This window comes from Protomyctophum bolini (genome assembly GCF_963924005.1).
Source record: "Protomyctophum bolini genome assembly, chromosome: 1".
Lineage (NCBI taxonomy): Eukaryota > Metazoa > Chordata > Actinopteri > Myctophiformes > Myctophidae > Protomyctophum > Protomyctophum bolini.
In genome coordinates this window covers 25374290-25390805 of record NC_137862.1, presented here as the reverse complement: position 1 = coordinate 25390805, position 16516 = coordinate 25374290, and the positions used below count along the sequence as shown (strand labels likewise).

The 16516-nt window shown below is 42.5% G+C and overlaps 2 protein-coding genes across 2 annotated transcripts in view; one reads left to right on the top strand and one right to left on the bottom strand.

Annotated features, from left to right (window-relative positions):
• Nucleotides 1-9708, top strand: part of LOC308316800 (tetraspanin-4-like) — a gene marked incomplete at both ends in the record, with an annotated part of 64623 nt that extends 54915 nt beyond the window's left edge. Inside the window, 4 exons of the mRNA XM_080765575.1 lie at nucleotides 1962-2063; nucleotides 3925-4056; nucleotides 7514-7597; nucleotides 9640-9708. Coding sequence (XP_080621701.1) covers nucleotides 1962-2063; nucleotides 3925-4056; nucleotides 7514-7597; nucleotides 9640-9708 — 387 coding nt within the window. The remainder of the gene's footprint in view (nucleotides 1-1961; nucleotides 2064-3924; nucleotides 4057-7513; nucleotides 7598-9639) is intronic.
• Nucleotides 9709-14143: 4435 nt separating this feature from the next.
• The window catches only part of ddb1 (damage-specific DNA binding protein 1), a 47547-nt gene continuing 45174 nt past the window's right edge, over nucleotides 14144-16516 (bottom strand). Inside the window, exon 27 of the mRNA XM_080766806.1 lies at nucleotides 14144-15603. Within this exon, the coding sequence (XP_080622932.1) occupies nucleotides 15520-15603 (84 nt within the window). The 3' untranslated portion in view covers nucleotides 14144-15519. The remainder of the gene's footprint in view (nucleotides 15604-16516) is intronic.

The following is a 16516-nucleotide window of genomic DNA, read 5'->3' as shown; positions in this document are numbered from 1 at the left end:
ATGAAATATTGAAAATTGGACGTACTTTAATTAGTAACGGTAACATTTTTGTCCACCCCCATCTGTGTCTCAGAGGAGGCCTGTCGACATTTCAGAAACCCGCCTACCAGTGACATCATCAATGGCGAATCAAAGCTAATAGAAATAGCAGGCCTTCTATTCCTGGAAAGTTAGCATGCTATAATGGATGGAAGCCTTTATTCTTGCATTAAAAAAAAGTTAATATTGTTTAATGACCAAATCCTCCTATACCGATGATGTCACTGGTAGGCAGATTTATGTTGGGTGAAGTCGCCCTCTGGCCTAGATATAAACTTTATTACAGGCTCGTGGCCCACAAGGTAAGACAGTACATCACATATATAAAAAATACAGTACATTTACCCAGTCCCACAGGTTACTACTCTAGGAGAGGCACTCATGCCAGTGTCCTCCCGATCGTAGAAGTGTACCTGACAGAACTACGGCCTGGGTCTGTCATCTGTCCAATGAGTCAATTCAGTGAGCGATATCCAGCCTGCTCATGAATTTGAAAGTCAGGTTCCTCAACAGAGCCATGAAGGTAGTGAGACCCAGCGAACAGAAAAGCCCACTGGCTCTAGTGCTCCTGGGTTTCTTTAACATAATTCGAAGACAGTCATTATAGGCTACTTGCAGCTTGCGTAAGCTCTCCTTCTTATACTTCACCCACAGTGGTGCTGTATAGAGAGGGCTGGAATAAGCTCTAAACAACTTTCTAGATACTTTCTTGTCGAGCAATGACTATAGGGAAAATAGCAGATGCACAAGCTGTCTGCTATTTTTAAAGATTTTTGACAGGGTGTATATATATATATATATATATATATATATAATGGTTTTGCCTATAATGAAATGCTCCAAATGAGCACACCGTTACATTGAAACGTAAAAACATCAACACATTAAAACACTACAAAATATGTCCTAAGCCATTAGAAGTGCATGGGCAGAAGAGAAGTAGGCCTACCACAGGCCTTCAACTGTAATAGATATATAAACCACATTTAGCATGCCCTTCATTTATTTTTGAGTATTCTCTATCCTCTTGATATGCTGTTTACTTACATTCCTGGTGACATTCTGTACTTTATCTCTCTGTGCGATCGATACTCCGTCCATTCATCGTCTGTGTCTGTCTCCGCTCAGCTTTACTCTTGTATCCCTCCATATAAATAATTGATAGGCCGTCTTTGACTGGCCTGGGTGTAGTTAAAGGGTGACTCAAGTCCCGGGGATAACATCAATACAAGGCTAAAAAGTATAGCCGTCAGCCTTACTGCCTTCGCACCATTCTCTCCTTGTTATTAATGAGTGCACTTAAGTTTGGAATGACTTTCTTTTCTAGGACTGGAGTAAAACTTTACTCCATCACTTTTGCAGGACTGTTCTAAACATTCAATTATTACGGGAGATATATATAGCCTTGCGTAGCGGTGCCGTCGACCCGGGAAAACGTGGTACGTATATCCATGCAGAACCATTACTTTTCAGGGGGTAAAATAACCTTTGTTCCAATCGATCCAATGTTGTTATTATTTTAGTCACTAAGCTGTTAATATTGTCATTGGTTAAGTATTTATAAAACCCACAGACACACTTTCAACCTGGCGTCCCTGTTTTGGGTATGACATTAGAAATGAACAATATAAATGTTCAAAAATGGCGCTCAAGTGGCGCAGTGGTAACGCTGCTCCGACAACCAATGCTGGGGGTTCAAATACACAGCGGTGGATCCGGCTTTGGTTTTCAACCCTTTTCATATCAAGGTCCGTTATTTATTTGAAAATAGGAGGATTGCGCACATCCAGTTCTTCACTGGTGCTGGACCATGGGTAGTAGTGTGTGTGTGCTCAGAGGGATCTGAAACGTATTGTGTGTGTTTTCTCAGATGGACTACTATGCTCAGAGGGATCTGAAACGTATTGTGTGTGTTTTCTCAGATGGACTACTATGCTCAGAGGGATCTGAAACGGGGTCTGCAGCTGTTTGGCTCAGAGGGCAACGTGGGATTGACCAACGCCTGGATGATCGTCCAGACCGACGTAAGATTCCTGTTGAAGAACCACAACACTTACAGTGTACCAGTGGTCCGGGGACCACCAGTGGTCCTTGAGCAGGTTCCAGGTGGTCCCCTATAAGGGTCTATATGGTTTCATGTTACGCTCATTTTACTTATTCTGCACAATTAGAGAATGTAGTAGCCTGGATCCAGCCCAAAGACCCCGCCCACTCTCTGAGTGGACTGCATCTCTTGGTCTGGTGTTGTGCTGTGAACCTATAATTTCTTCGGTACAAAAATGTATTATCCAATGAGAATCGGTGGTGTGGGTGGGTCTAACGAACAACCAATCAGCGCCGAGGCCCGTTTTCAGCGTCATCACACAGCGCAACACACATGAGGAAGGAGGGAAAAACAACAACAATGGCTATTGATTGAGGGAAATTCAAATCCCCTCCCCCTTGAAATCGCTCAGACAGGAGACAATGTCAGACTGAAGCTTCAATCAGGCTAAGAATGTAGAATAATTGTTATTTTGATGAATGTTTGCCTTTAACTCTTGAGCATGTACAATGAAACCACGTTATGGACCCCTATAAGGGTCCATTTAGTTTCATTTCACGCTTATTTTACTTAGTCCGCACAATTAGAGAATGTAGGATAATTGTTATTTTGATCAACGCTTGCCCGTTATGTTATATACCTGGAATTGTGACAAAATCTTATCCAGCAACAACAAAATAAAATAAGTTTTTGGTCTGAGAGGCTAAATATCATCAAATGGTGGCCTGTGACTCAAATTCAGAATAAATAATGGTACTTGATGTGTAAAAAGGTTGAAAACTAGTGGTCTACACTCTACAGTATACGCATACAAATGATGCTGAGAAAAACTATTTTTTGTTATGAAAAGGGACATGATGTGTCTCTCTCTCTCTCTCGCTCTCTCACTCTCTCTCTCTCTCTCTCTCTCTCTCTCGTGGAGGAGCTTTTCAGGAGAGATCATTCAGGGTTAGCTATAATAGGCTGCACACCGACTGACTCAACTAACAATGCCACAGCAACGTTAACATTTGTTGTGTTTACTTCTAAACTAGTGTATTCTGCTCAAGATCAGATAAGAATAATTCGCTGCTTTATTTCTCATTGTTATTTGCATGAAAGTGTTACGAACTGTTCTAAAGTCTAGGGGTTTTGCTGCCCGTTAACAGGTATGAAAGAGCAACACGGCTCATAAAAGAATATCTGCTTTAATACTCAGTCAAAATAAGTTACAAAGTGGCTTTAGTGCATAACAAAGTGGTACAGCAGAATGGCTCTGTGAGCCCAGAATGAATGGAATGACTTACATGAACAAACACTCCTTCCCGAAGGGAGTGAACTTAAAGGAAAGCAGAAGGAAACACATAAGCAGGAGCTGGAGGGAAGGCCACACGCAGCAGTGTTCCCACCCCGAAGCCCAAGCAGAGACTGAGCTTTATAATACAGGTAGCGAGGCCTGAGCTGCCACAGGACCAATCCAGGGGCTGATCAGGCTCCAAGCCAGGCCCTCCTCATTAGGGACACAACGCTCAGCACCTGCAGGGGACAGAAGCAACAACCAGTACCAGGCATTTGAAGACCTTAGGAACAGCTATGGTTTACCAATAACCTCTTTTTTCTTCTATTTACAGTTAAGAGCAGTTCTTCGAGCACATGAGGTGCCGTGGAGAAATGCTCTACCTGTTCACCCACTTTTTTTCAGTATTCAGATATTTGATATTCATTAACTGCCCTGCCCCCTTCCTATAAAAAACCCATTGTAACTTCAAATTCATAAAAAATACCCATCCTTGTGTTCATGTCCTGTAGTTCCGTTGCTGTGGGGTGACCAACCACAGTGTTTGTTTACGTATGTCCTGTAGTTCCGTTGCTGCGGAGTGACCAACCACACAGACTGGTTCGAGGTGTACAACGCCACACGTGTGCCTGACTCCTGCTGCCTGGAGTACAGTGACAACTGTGGTCTGGACAACCCAGCAACATGGTGGACAGCGGTAAGAAACACTTTAAATTTACTGCACTAGTGTTACTTAATTAAGTACAATGTTACGTTACTTTTACTTAACTTAAGTGTCAATTTTTCACTACATTTCAGAGGGAAAATTTTACTAGTAACAGTACATTGGTTTTGTTAAGCAGGCAACGGTTTCTGTTGTGCACGTTCCCCCACAACGAAAATGTATATATAATAATAAAAGGAAATACAATATTTAAAAGGAAAGGGCCAGTGTTAAAACTCAAGTCACTTCCTGACTTGCCTATACTGTAGTGTACGTGATATATACGAGTCAAATAGGACCCTGGCCAGACTGAGTAATGAAGTGAGAAAGCTCTAGCAGTGATTCTCTTCCATTTTAACTCCAAGAATCCCCCAGTTTGACATGCATTAGGCTACAGACCCCCACGTAATGGCATTTCTATCTCTGGGACCCCATTTATGTTGTAAAATCACTGTTAATTTAACTCTGAGAATGTACAAATGGAACCAAAGGGACCTTGACGGGTCCATTTGGTTCCAGTACACTCTCTGAGTTACAGACCCATAAGCATCCATTTGGTTAATCCTAATATCTATAATTTAGCTGGGGACCCCCTGGAACTCCCTCAAGGACCCCTAGGGTTCCCTGGACCCCACTTTGAGAACCACTGGTCCAGAACTTAGGGTCATGTGATCATTGACATAATAGGGAAGATGTACTCTTTGGACTGCAGAGTACAACTTTCTCATGTCACGTGGCCCCTCTAGACCTCCAGTTTATAGGCTACACAGAGAAGGGGTAGACTTTATTTTATCATTTCCACGCAACTCTAAGGTATATTAATGACATAGTTCAATGTTGAAAATGAGTGGTATTCCCCTCTAAGTAAAAAGAAAAAAAAATGTCCATCACTGCTGGCATTTTGCCAACTGTCCTCAAGACAAATGTCACAGCCACCACTTCTACTGTCCCTTTAATCCATTATTGTAACAAGTGCCGTGTGTAGAATTGATTTACCTCTAACATGCTTGTCTCACAAGCCCGGGGAAAAAGAGACTTATATTGTCAAAGCGTTCATTTCTCTTATTACTAATCTTGTGGGTTTCTTTATCTGTTTTGGGGGGTTTCTGAAGTGTGCACATGCAGCTCTATGAGACACAGACCAAGTAGATCTTTTTTGACCATTTTATCATGAGCATCAGTGAGGACCATGAAAATGGGTGAAGTCGGCCTTGAAGACCTGTAGCCGATTCTGTTGCGGTCTCCAAACAAAGTAAAATAACAAGTGGCTCAAATTGGAGACCTCAACATAAGGACGGACATCACAGAGAGTGGACAAGTTTTAACGGTTTTTATAACCACTTATAACCCACAGAAGCATTAAACCAACAAACAAAATATCAAACGAAGCTGTTTCCCCCACCCCTAACTTAAAACCAACTAACTACTAATAATGAAAATCCTGCACGAAGGACCCCACAGACATTTGGCAGCCAAAGAGATCCGGTACCCACACCGGCCATCTCCAGGCCAAACTGAACTAAATTAAGTTGAGTTATTGCTGAGTCTGTGTCTGCCTCCTTGACACTGAGCTGGCTGGCTTTTATATAGCAGAGGGCTGCAGCAGAGGACAATTAGGGGAATCTGCTGCAGGTGTGCCAGCCTGGGGGAGGAGAGACAGAGGATTAGGCACAGACAATGATTGAATGACTGAGAGAGTGTGTGTGAGTGTGTGTGTGTGTGTGTGTGTGTGTGTGTGTGTGTGTGTGTGTGTGTGTGTGTGTGTGTGTGTGTGCGTGTGTGCGTGTGTGCGTGTGTGTGTGTGTGTGTGTGTGTGTGTGTGTGTGTGTGTGTGTGCGTGCGTGCGTGTGTGTGTGTGTGTGTGTATGCCTTCTAAAAAAAACAGTTTTCTGAAAAATGTGTTGCTACAGCGATTCTCAAACTTTCTCATGTCAAGGACCCCCATTGCATTTGGCCGCCGACCCCCATCTCAAAATATGTTGTTCCAGGGACACATAAAGGTTTGCGCAGTGTGTGTGTGTGCGTGTGCATGCGTGCGTGCGTGCTGTTCTGTCTTCAGTTCCATGTTTATCCTGTAGTGCAACAAAGGGCAACACATGTTTGAGACCCTGCGCAGATGCGCAGTTGGTACATATATAGCGGCCATAATGTTCCATAGTGAGCAATAACCTGGGAAGCATTGGTTCGTTTGGTATATTCATATTTTATTCCAACACGTAGCGACTGGCGAGACTAAGAATAAAGTATCACATGAGGTGATAGTAGGGAGACAACTGGTGGGCTGGAATGTCCTCCAGAAACACCAGGATCAGTACGTCCTTCTGTTCATCAAACAGACGGTAGCTGCACACGGGAGACCAGAGGACATTTACACTCAATCACGTTGTATGGACAGTTCTGTTTATGACCAAGAGCCACAGGACAGAGAGTTCATCTCTAACACCTCTGAGTTTTAGCCAACATGGTGCAGCAGTGGTTCTCAAAGACTATACCTTACTTACATAGGCCAGGGTTAACTGATTTTCATGCTGCTGTACTGTATATGTACTGTACTGTATATATGAACTAATTTAGTTGGGATCTCTTCAAGGACCCCTGGGGGTCCGCAGACCCCACTTTGAGAACCACTGCTTTACACCATCAGCTGACATGATTTAACAGCAGTGGTTTGTAATGCCACTAAAATAATGGAGGATTGCATCTGACATTAAGGACGTTAAGGATAGAAACCACACGCCCAAAACATGTGCCCAGTGCAGGTGATATCTTCACGCTGTGGATTTATTTGGGCCACCAGATATAATCATCCACCCAGCAGACACCAGCCTTCATCCGGACAAAGTGAGAGAAGAATGAGGCTGACGGGGCACTGCGTCAGGCATCCCGAATGAGGCAAACAAACTGACCCTCTGACAACCCATGTATACAGCAGAGCTCAAGACCCTGATGCTAGATATACTGTAGGAAAGTGTGGAGGGCAACGATTCAGGAGTCCCGAGTTGGTGTTGGTTAGATAGACCACTCTCACATCGCATAACTATGGTTTGATCCATGTGCTCATTGGCAGAACTACTGTGTTGGACTGTGTGTCTAACATACTTCTCTCCATGATATCATGTACATAATTAAAGTACCGATATAACCATCACCACCTAGAATATTGTCTCCGACTCCTCTTGCCTCATCAATGATTGATCCAGAAATCCACAACACATATCCCTCCACTCCACCGCCTCTGATCAATGGATCAAAATTCTGTAAGAAAATGATCAGTCCGGAATTCTCATTTAAGTCAAATAGCTGCCTGTATGAAGAACTGACATTTAGAATGATTATCCGGTACCGTACCTCTGGTCTACTTCACTAAGTCTTACAATTTGGTGTGTGTGTGTGTGTGTGTGTGTGTGTGGGGGGGGGGGGGGGGGGGGGGTGCGTGCGTGCATCTCCACAGCCCTGCTACGAGCAAGTGAAAGACTGGCTTAATGAGAACCTGGTGGCTCTTTGGATCTTCGCCCTATGCACTGCACTCACTCAGGTAATTAAAACAGAAAGTGTGGATGGTAAGTGTGGTCTGTGTGGATGTTTGTCTTTGTAACTTTACCACTTAAAAATCCTATACCTGGTTGACTGGAGGGCAAGGCTCTTTAATGTGTTCTGCTGAAAATAGCCAATCTACGTGACACGAAGTGAGGCACTGTGAGCTTTTAGATCTGCTATTTTTAAATAGCCAATTTATTGCCTATGATAACTGTTGTCTGCCTTTTTAATATATGTATTTATGTAGCCTACTGTATTTCCTGATTGGGAGTCTATCAAAATTCAAAAGCCACTTGTCATTATGGTTCATTGTCCTTGTCATGTCTTTGTATATTCAATCTTTTTATTTATAATAGTGTTGTGCCTGAGCTGTTTTTGTTTTTGTTTTATTTTATTTTGTTATTATGTTCTTGTTGTATAATGTCTGTTTGTCTTTAAAAAAAAAACCAATAAATATACTTTATAAAAATAAAAATAAATAGCCAATTTATAAACACATGAAATGGTTAAAATAATTGTGATGCTATATTATCTACTTTTGCTGGGGACCTCCTGGAACCACCCCAAGGACCCCTGGGGGTCTCTGGAGTGGACCCCACGTTGGAGAACCACAGCCCTATAGACCAGGGATACTCAAATAGATTTACCTGTGGGCCACATTACAAAAATGGCAAGGGGCCAGGGGCCAGTAGATAAAATTACGACATTAATGATACTTGATAACTTCTCTCTTTCAATTGCATTATTTTCGCAAAATGTATCAAAGTACAATGTGCATGCACACAATATGTAAATAAATAAATGTGTTACAATTTCTTGCATAAACACAAAGAGCTGTTTCCATAACTGCACAAATTATTGCACATAACATGAGTAGCTGTTATAATAACATACTAACATAACATGAGTAGCTCTTTGCCTGCCTGCCTGCCTGCCTGTCTGTCTGTCTGTCTGTCCATGAGTAGTCATTTGTCTGTCTGTCAATGAGTAGCTGTCTTACTGTCTGCCTGTCTATGAGTAGCTGTCTGCCTGCCTGTCTATGAGTAGCTGTCTGTCTGCCTGCCTGCCTGTCCAATTGTCCATGAGTAGCTGTCTGTCTGCCTGTCTGAGTAGCTGTCTGCCTGCCTGCCTAATTGTCCATGAGTAGCTGTCTGTCTGCCTGTCTATGAGTAGCTGTCTGCCTGCCTGCCTAATTGTCCATGAGTAGCTGTCTGTCTGCCTGTCTATGAGTAGCTGTCTGCCTTCCTGCCTGTCCAATTGTCCATGAGTAGCTGTCTGTCTGTCTATGAGTATAGCTGTCTGCCTGCCTGCCCAATTGTCTATGAGTAGCTGTCTGTCTGTCTATGAGTAGCTGTCTGCCTTCCTGCCTGTCCAATTGTCCATGAGTAGCTGTCTGTCTATGAGTAGCTGTCTGCCTTCCTGCCTGTCCAATTGTCCATGAGTAGCTGTCTGCCGGCCTGTCCAATTCTCCATGAGTAGCTGTCTGTCTGCCTGTCTATGAGTAGCTGTCTGACTGCCTGCCTGTCCAATTCTCCATGAGTAGCTGTCTGTCTGTCTGCCTGTCTATGAGTAGCTGTCTGCCTGCCTGCCAGCCAGCAAGTTGGTTAACAGAAAATAAATTGTTATGGCTGAGTAAAATAAAATACAATAAACACAATTTGCCTGAAAATAGATTACCCAGCTTTTATTTTCGTTCGAGTAATAGTACAACTCTAATAGTATTACTTATAATAATGTAATTAAAGATAACTTCATTCAGATTTATTTATTTTTATTTCATTTTCCAGATTTTTTTTTCTTCTTTTTTTTAGATTTTCATTGGTGGGCCAGTCATAATGGTCCCGCGGGCCTGATGTGGCCCGCGGGCCTGAGGTTGAGTATCACTGCTATAGACTGCAGAACAACAGATCCCCTCCCTATCAGAGCCCCTTCTCCATTGAGTCCTTTAGGTCCTCGACACTCTTTTTTTTAATCTCACCATCATTTAACTCCCCCCAATGTTGCTGGTATTATCATCGTTTTATCAATCTCTTTGTGCAGATCCTGGGCCTGGTGTTCTCCATGACCATGTTCTGTCAGTCAGTGAAAGTAGAGACCTTCTACGCCTAGCGGAACCTACGGAACGGAACCTCCGGTTTGGGCCTTCAACCCAGACTATGTAATGTTTGTTCATTGTAGAGGGACCAGATGAAGGGCCTTCACAGACTCTTTGCTTCAGGCGTTATATGGAACTACCTGTATACAGGCCTTGGGAAGCCACACCCCACTGCATGGGCTTTCTCCCTACAGGACTTGGGAAGACCTTTCGTTGGGGGCGTTGAAAACCCCAATACAGGTCCTGCCTTGTGGCGTGCCTCGCTAATCATTAGACTACCAACCCCAACTTCCTGGGATGAGTGGGAAATGAGTGGGAAATCTGCTTCCACTATTTTACCAACAACCACAGACAATTTATTTCATAGTTTTTGACCGGGACAGAGGCGTGTAATCTGAAGTGAACTTGAGCTACGAGAGGCATCGCCGAGGGAGCTAAAGTGATCAGGTCACCAAATCATGTTTTGGGGAGAGTGTTTTCCCAGAGCCATTGAAGGAGAGTTACGACATCTCCGTTCACTTATTGGGTCAGTCCAATGGCGGCTCTTCTACATTGGCAAAGAGCATAGCAAAGTGTGACAAAGTCCTGGACCGGAAGTTGGCAGAATGCACTGGACTTAGGCAACAGCCCAGCTTTAACGATCTTAAATCCCTTTATTTTAGATCGTAAACATAAACATTACAGAGACTTTGTTACTGTACAATACTGTAAAACAGTTGTCATCTTGCATACATACCTAAAATTGCTGATATTTGCGCCACCCTCGTTGAAAACAATGTATTTCAAACTCCAGCTTGTCACACTTCACACAGGGATGCATGAACGAACAGCGCTCAAGCGCTGTTTTCTGCCCCCTCAATGATGCAAATCTCCTTGAATGGCTCTGGTTTTCCCCAACTGCCACTCAAAGGGAGTATTAGCCAACTACAGCGTGTCTTTTTTCCGGGGGAAAAAATTACACCTCCCATGAGGAGGAACGCGTCACCCCAGGAGGAGGCTGTCAGACTGACTGACCAATTCACAGTATTACCAGTATCACAGTGTTATTATCTAGCACACAGTGCAGGGCTCCATTTTCGTCACCGCTAAACCTCTTTTTTTCTTCTTTTTTTTACTATTTCACGTTGTGAGCTTGTAGACTGGCCATTTTAACTATTCAAAAATGTTTAGCAAAATAGTAAAAAAAAGGCAAAGAAGTGGTTTAGCAGTGACAAAAATGGAGCCGTGTTTAATAACCATGTCATAAATTAATATCACGGCACTTTCTATGCTTCTGCTCTAATAGGCCCTATTAGAGCAGAAGCATAGAAAGTGCCGTGATATTAAACAAAATGGCCGCTACTGCTATACCCTATTAAATAGGGTATAGCAGTGGCACCACATATAGAAACCCATTTGTTTTTTCCCATAGTGATTTCTGCAAATATTCATCAATTTCATCAATTATTTGAAACCTGGAACCAAATTCATCCAGGCTCCTGGTGAATCATCAAAACATTTTTTTCTGTGTTACTAAACATTTGAATATTTGTTTATACTATATTTAATGAATATTTTTTTCTTTCTTTTTCTAATTTATAAATATTTGCGGAAATGCCTGCCACCACTATGCCCTTTGTTGACTGGTCTGGACGGGATAGAAACCACACATCTCCAATACATCTACAGTTGTAGATTTTCACTATTTTCACTAAAGTTTAAACGTAAAAAATATATACTGGTATCATAAAAAAGGAGCAGTTTTGGACATACAAGGTTTCTCCAGGGGTCCAAATAATATGTCTGTGAATAAAGGACAGTGTACAAATGGAACCATTTTTTTGTATCTTTTGGGACCCTAATCTACACGTATGTCCTATCATATATCTACTGTAGTCTCATATCACAATATTGTTGTAATATCAATATATTAGCCAGCTGTAAAATAATTGGGGGGTGGGGGTAGGATATTTTTTCTTTCTTAAAAATAAATAAATAATAATAATAACATAGGCTATATATGTTTTAAATTGTTTGGAATAATTTGATGCTTTGCAAAGATATTTTTTTCCAATGGGAGCTGTATGGAATGTGGTTGTTGGGGTGAACTTGCAGGTGTTTCATTTGGTTTAGTGCATGGCTCTTGCAGTGGTGTGTGTGTGTATTAAAGTTTTTTTGGCTCATGTAAACCAAACGCGTGTCATTCTTCTTTTTTTAACTTCCTTTTTCTCATACATTTGTGTTGTTGTCGCTGCTGTTGTATCCTACTGACTCACCTGCCAGTGAAGAGCCTCCACCGGGAGGACATACTGTTGTATCCTACTGACTCACCTGCCAGTGAGGAGTCCCCACCGGGAGGACATACTGTTGTATCCTACTGACTCACCTGCCAGTGAGGAGCCCCCACCGGGAGGACATACTGTTGTATCATACTGACTCACCTGCCAGTGAGGAGCCCCCACCGGGAGAGTGTGGAGCCTATACATCCTACTACTCCTGCCCAACACTCACTGCTGACAGGCTAAAGTTTTCAAATAATTGTAGTGAAATAAAAGTACAATATTCTGAGATGTAGTGAAAATTGGAAGTACTCCAGTAAACATATAACCTTATGTCTCCACCAGCCGCCGAAGGCATTTAGCTCATTTGCTTAAAGAATCATGGTTACTGAAGTAACCTTCCAGTTACTACGGTCTCCCCGTCACTCATCATAACGTGGAAATTAATTAGGACATTAGTTAGTCAGTCATTTCAAAACTGATTATCTACAGGTCAAGATCAACTCTCAATGTCCATTAATTTGGCTTGTGTATTTCCTTCATGTTCCTCTGTCTGCTATGTTGTTGCTGTCTGCCAAAAATGTGCATACATTACACCTAATAGATTAAAGCAACAGTGCAACACTATGTCACTGGTAGGCGACGGGCGTGGGCATGGGTCCAATAGTTCGTGATGTTCTTCTTTTACTTATTGACGTTTCGGCCTGCTAGGACTTCATCACAAGGAACAAAATATCACCAATCCAATTTACATTCCTATGAATGCATATATACTTCACGCGGCTGCATCGTTAGTAGTTACCGTTGTCAGCACTCACCCGTTTATTTATTTTCTAAGCAGATCTAAGCGCGGTCCTTCATGGTTTCTTTCCTCCTGGCTGTTGATTTGTTTTTCAATTTGAGCATCTCTTCCAAAGACGAGGGAGAGAGGGGGTTAGATTTGCCTCCACAAACATTCTCTGAGGGAATGAACACGATTGTTTTTTGAAGATGTTTTTCACTGCTGTCAGTCACTCTGCCAAAAGAACTTGTGATGTGATCCATTTCACAGTTACTCTGTTGTTCACTCCACAACAGGGGTTCCCAAACTTTTTAGGCTCCAGAGTCAAGACCCATATGATAAACCACCCGATCCTGAGCAGTGTTGGACGTTACTCAAAAACTAAAATACATGATGCATTAATCACTTTAAGACCTTGATTTGTCACTGCTGCTCGAGTCTTTATTAATTAACACCAAGCAAGTGGAGTATATCCTTGTTGTCAGGGTGGAACTCTCATTTTAAATGACCATACTACATAGTCACACAAAAGCTAAAAAATAAGCAGATATACAAGCTAGAAACATGGTGCCAAGTGGCACATTGAGCTTGTAGATGATCTTCTTCCGTGTTTTTTGTAATACTGAAAATTACGTTTTTGAGTGGTGCAACACCTCCAAGGTCAGTGTTCACCTATGTGTTGGTTCACCTATGTGACATTAATGAGCACCAGTATGACTAGGAGTACCAGTAGGGGCGCTGTTATGCCAGAAACAGAGAGATAGATAGTGCTGCACTGTTGCCTGCTAATGAGAGAGAGAGGAGGGGGGGGGTGGGGGAGTTGCACCACTCAGTTTACACGGGTGTGATTTTTTTAATTATGTTTCCACCCGACAGAGACAATATCAATTCGGTTCTTAAATCCTTACACTAGCTCCCTGAGTGTCAAATAATTGATTTCAAAATGCTAAGATATACTAAATTCAGATTACGGTAAGAAAATGACTGGCCCGGAATTCTCTATTAAATGTGACCATTTGACACAACTCATGAGCTATTGCACAACTCTTGTACGACTATAGGTTATTTAACTTTATTCACGTTGGCTCCAATTATGTTTTGAACTGAATTTCTGTTAAACTCAGTGAAGATCTCGAATCACTTGCCATCACTGTATAGAGCCTGGGCAAAACCTGGGTTTTCTGGCCTCATCTCAGCCCCCTCAAAGAGCCATGAACATTTTAGTAGTACTTTTGAGCCTGCAAGAATGGCAAAAAGCCTTCTGTATGGCCTTGTAACAGGATTTTGAAAGGTGCTTTATAATTAAAATGTACTTACATAGCCTCTGACTAAAGTTGTGCCCAGTATCATGAGAAGGGCTTTACTTTAGCGGTAGAGTGAATGAGTCACCCCAATGAAGAGAGAGAGGTGGATGGTACTAAAGCAACCTTTATTAAAAGAAAACATGGAGAGAGAACATCACAGAGACAAAATAGCTACAAATCTATTTCTTCTTTTTCCTCATTTTGTTTCTCAAGTATATCTTGTTCACTCCAGACTTAACAGCCGTAAGCCCATTTTACACTCCAACGCAAAGCCATCCAGGCTCCTGGTGAATTATGACCATAAAACAGTGGTTTTCAGGTGGTGCCCACCTAAATGATGGAGTTGGTAACCAAATGGACCCTTATGGATCTTCAACTCTTGAGTGTGTAAAATGAAACCAAATGGGTCCTTACGGATCCATTTGGTTTCATTTTACAATCTCAGAAGTCTGCATTTCTTCATTTGCAAGAAACAGGACAAAATCGTATCCAACAAAATATGAGTTTTGGGCCTGAGAGGCTAAATGTCATCAAATGTTGGACCTTGATATGATATGAAGGGTTGAAAACCACTGCCATAAAACATTTGATTCCGTGTTAAAAAAAGAAAACCGCAAAAAAAACATAAAAGGACACTGTTACAAGTTGTAACTTTAAACCACCTCACAAGCCTGGATGGCCTGGTTCTAGGCTTAAAATAATTAATATAAATATTTTCAGAAACCTCCCTATGGGCTGAGTGAATGGGCTTTCTATCTGTGGAACCAGAGCCAGGTAAAACAAAATGGCCGCCGCTGCTGCTCTATGCTCCTATTGAGTGTGATGTAGATCCTCTTAAGCGTGTGGACAGAACGCACAACAATATTTTATAAACCTGGTCAGACCTACAAAAAGCCAGTACAGCGCCTGTATTCATGTATGTATAGCCACAACACTGCCCCACCCTGGCAAGAAGCTGAACAACCCCTGCACTGTGGTGAAGGGCTTAAATTCTCATTTTGTAAGTCACACTGTAAACCATGCATTCTCTCTCTCTCTCTCTCACACACACACACACACACATACACACAGCCTCGATCTGCACACACAAGCAAAACGCGCGCACACACAAGACACACACACATACACACACCGCGACCAATGTCTTTGGTCTAAATTGTAAATTTTAAGCCTGATTTATGCTTTGTCGCTCGACACCGCCTCAGACCAAAACATTAGGCGATCTACAAGCTCGACGCACCGCATAGGCAGCGCGTAAACCTGTGAGCTTTTACATGGCCTACTGTATTTCCGTTGCGCTGTGCAGGCGTGCGACAGAATCGCACATCAGGCTCTCCAGGGGGAGGGGCTGAAGAGGAGGAGGAGGAGGGGACAGATGTTTGAACACGTCATGCACACGGCGGGTTTTATTTATATTTATTTACAAAGCTGTCCTGTCCGGTCGTTGTGTCTGTCTTCTGGAAGCACAGGAGCGGAGAGGGGTTAGTGGATCCGGGTCAGCTCCTCCACAATCTTGATGACCTCGTCCACCGTGGCCTCTCGTTTCATGCCGCTGCCGTCGTCGATCTGGGGAAAACGCGGAACGGAAGAACACACGTGGAACGGTTAATCCAATAGCCTTGTTTTCCCTTTATGACCACAATGTTAACATTTTAGCATGTTATTTAGACAGATGCTAGGTTTGTTGTTGTTTACCTGGTATACCATAGTTTCAATTCAATTAGACTGATACCAGGTTCTTAGTTTTGTCGTGATCCCAGATTACTGAGGCAGAAAGAGACTTATGCTTTTCTGGGCATAAAGGGGCGTGACAAACTAACGCTGGAACCCAACGTCGACATCCTATGGCTAATCAGACTGTGTGTGTACTGCTCATCTCTAACGAGTCTTTATAAATCATCTCATTGGTATGCTCTGCTCTGCTGTGCTTGTATTGTGTTTTTTTGCTGACATACTGTAGGTTCTTCAGAGGACAATATGAATAATGCACACGTTTGCAAAAATATATTTTGATTAGTACAAGCACAATTAATTTGAATTTGTTCCTTGGCATTCTAAAAAATACTACGGGTGTGATATTTGTACTTTTAGTGGGATATTTCACATTTTAACGTCTACGCAGGCTTGTGTGTGCCAGTTTCTTGATTTAGTATATAGATAGCGATGCGTAGTGCAGTAGATCTGTGGTAGTAGTGCATGCTGCTTCCGCTTGCTACACTGCTTTCAGCTACTGCCGACGGCTAGAGGTGTGGCATTCCAACACTTCAGGGTTTCGTGTACATTTCCTGCATTGTTTTCTAGAAATACTTGTTTTCCCAAGGTTCTTTTAGCTTGCGAAATTCGTTTTTGTTACTGAAAATAAGTGTCCTTTTTCATTTTTATCCCACGATTTTGTAACCCAGTTTTCTTTTCACCCAGTGCCAATTATCTAATGTAATCCTGGGCGCTACACTTCCTCTGCCAACCTGGGGGGGCAGCG